The following is a 2,574-nucleotide window of genomic DNA, read 5'->3' on the forward strand; positions in this document are numbered from 1 at the left end:
GAGTTTTTCCTCTCCACCGTTTGCTCAGGATGGGAGACTGTGATGAAGTGATTCAACACAATCTGCTGGCTTCTTCTTTAGATTGTTCTTTTTTATGTACAGTGCCCTGAGACAACGTATGTTGTGACTTGGCGCTATATAAATAAACTGAATTGAATTTTGTCTAGTACTTGAAAAAAATATGCAAATATTAAGTGTTAAACGTGGCTGACTGTGTTTCTACAGTTTTTATGTTTTATAAGATGAAAATAGATTGAACGYGCTGCAATTCGAAGAATCAGAGAACATCAATAAAAGCACTGATAGCTGAGGTTTATAWATGGGTACGTGACTCGACCTACTTCTTTTTAGGTCCGCAGAGGCTTTAATTACAGACYGGTTTGATCCAGACAACCTAGTGTTCAAAGGAAGGGCGCTTAAAACTGGAGGATTGAAACTTCAAGGAAACATCGGCACTTCTTCCTGTGAGAAAACAGTACTTTCAAATGAAGAATCAGTAAAATCTGAACAAAGCATGACCCAAATTCCTAGTTTCGTGGTAATAAATGCTCTAGAATTTTATTGAATAAGTTAAAAAAACAAAAGAAAAGAAAGAAAAACCCAAGCAGGTGGTGTGTGATGTATACGTCACAGTAACAGACAGCTTCCGGTCAAAGTAAAAGTACTTACAGTACATGAAAGCTTGACAATATGCTTTTTTAAAAATTATAAATTAGGAAAACATTCCTCTGCTTCACGTCTACTTTCATCCACTTAGAAAAAAAAAATCACTGAGTCATTAGGCGGCCATTTTCTTTTTAAATGAGACAATCTCATCGGTCAAAAGATAACTTTTAATTTATATTAGTCACATCAGGAGTAATGTCAGCTGAAAACTTTATCCTCTGGAAAACATATTAGTATTTGTTTACATTCAGTCAAAGATCATTTCATCTACACTCTCTGTAATAATGAGCTACTGCCGGCGTCGTAACGCTCACATCCTGTACAGTGTTTAATCAGACACGCCGCTAACAAACGAAACAAAAACTCTGTACAGTAAATCTCTTAACAGCAATGAGTAACGCTTTTTTTTTCTCTCTTTTTTTCACAGAACCAACTGTACAAATCGTACAATAACAAACTGGAAATTTTTATAATTTTATAGTTTTATCCATTTTTCTATACAGCAGTTTTATCTTTAAATCCCCTCTTTTCTCTGGTCACTAACGATTTTTTTCACATCAACTTACTAATTTATGCACTTAATGACAAGCTTTGATGGGTTGAAAACTCACATTCACTGTCAAAGTTATTAGCTGCTGCAGTGTGTTGTGTTAAGTCCGATGCGTCCTGTTATCAAATCGTAAACTTATTGCAGTTCTTTACTTTTGGGCTTTGGCAGCGAAGGGAGAGCAGTTTGAGGCTGCAGGCAGACTGTGGAGGCTGGAGTCGAGCATCGACCGCATGACGGGACACGAGTCTGCTAAACGCTTCGGTACATTCCTGTTGGGTCTGAACGCATGGGGCATGAAAATGTGGGTTTGTTTTTGGTGAAATTCTCCAGTTTTCATCACACCCACGCGCACACACACAGACACACATACACGCACACGCACACACCTCTGACTGCAGCATCAGTCCACGTGTTCATCGCTCCTGCTGGTCTGGGTGGATGGATGAATGGGACACACAATGAGTGCAAAAGCGGCAAGCTCCCGCGCCACTCTGTGATTACGACACGGCTCGCCGGGAGGTGCTGTAGCTCAGGCCGGCGCTGCCGCTCTTCTGTGGGTACTTGAGCGTCGTGGCAACCGTCAAGCTGGACGTCATGGAAACAGGGAAGCTGGTCGTCATTGCGGCTGCTGCAGATAAGCCAGCGGTGGCAGCGGAGGAGGCCAATTCGGTCAGGCAGCCGTGCTGCAGCAGGATGTCCACACACTCCTGGCTTCCGGCGCTTTGAGCCAGAGTCAGCGCCGTCTGCCCCTGAGCGTCCCGATGCCGGACGTCACAGCCGTACTGGAGACAGAACAAACCCAGCTGAACTGAACAATCAGTGAATTCATGACACTAATGTCAGCTCCATCATTTCAGATTGCATTAAGATCCATCTGAACTGACAGGACTAGATTATCACTAACTGCTTCTGTACCGTGCGTCAAAAAGGGCGTCTTCAAAAAGATGGTTCAGACTTTTTGAATTTAAATATTAGGAACAATTAGTATCTTATCTGTTGCAGATAGCGCTTTGAACCAGAGCTTGGAGACAAAGAGTTGATTCTAACTGGACTGAAATCTAAGGTCTAGTCTGAGCAGCACCAAGATCAAGGTGGATTACTGCTGTTTAAGTAAATTTGACATTACACAGTTAATCTGACAGAAATATCACAAACATTTCTGTTGAAAGTGGTCCAGGATAAACAGGTGCTACAGGAAGCTGCTGCTGCTATTTGTGCTGAGGAAAATTATACATAAAATTATCCATTCATTGTCTTGTACCCTCTTCACTGGGCCGCTGATGCCTACAACAACAACAACAACAACAACAACAACAACAACAACAACAACAACAACAACAACAACAACAACAACAACA

The 2,574-nt window shown here is 41.7% G+C and overlaps 1 protein-coding gene across 1 annotated transcript in view; it reads right to left on the minus strand.

The window, feature by feature from the left end:
- Positions 1-531: 531 nt before the first annotated feature.
- LOC106518077 (arf-GAP with GTPase, ANK repeat and PH domain-containing protein 1) overlaps positions 532-2,574 on the minus strand; it is a 21,531-nt gene continuing 19,488 nt past the window's right edge. Inside the window, exon 20 of the mRNA XM_014009175.1 lies at positions 532-1,998. Within this exon, the coding sequence (XP_013864629.1) occupies positions 1,714-1,998 (285 nt within the window). The 3' untranslated portion in view covers positions 532-1,713. The remainder of the gene's footprint in view (positions 1,999-2,574) is intronic.

Source organism: Austrofundulus limnaeus, unplaced genomic scaffold (genome assembly GCF_001266775.1).
Source record: "Austrofundulus limnaeus strain Quisiro unplaced genomic scaffold, Austrofundulus_limnaeus-1.0 Scaffold55, whole genome shotgun sequence".
NCBI classification, from domain to species: Eukaryota; Metazoa; Chordata; class Actinopteri; order Cyprinodontiformes; family Rivulidae; genus Austrofundulus; species Austrofundulus limnaeus.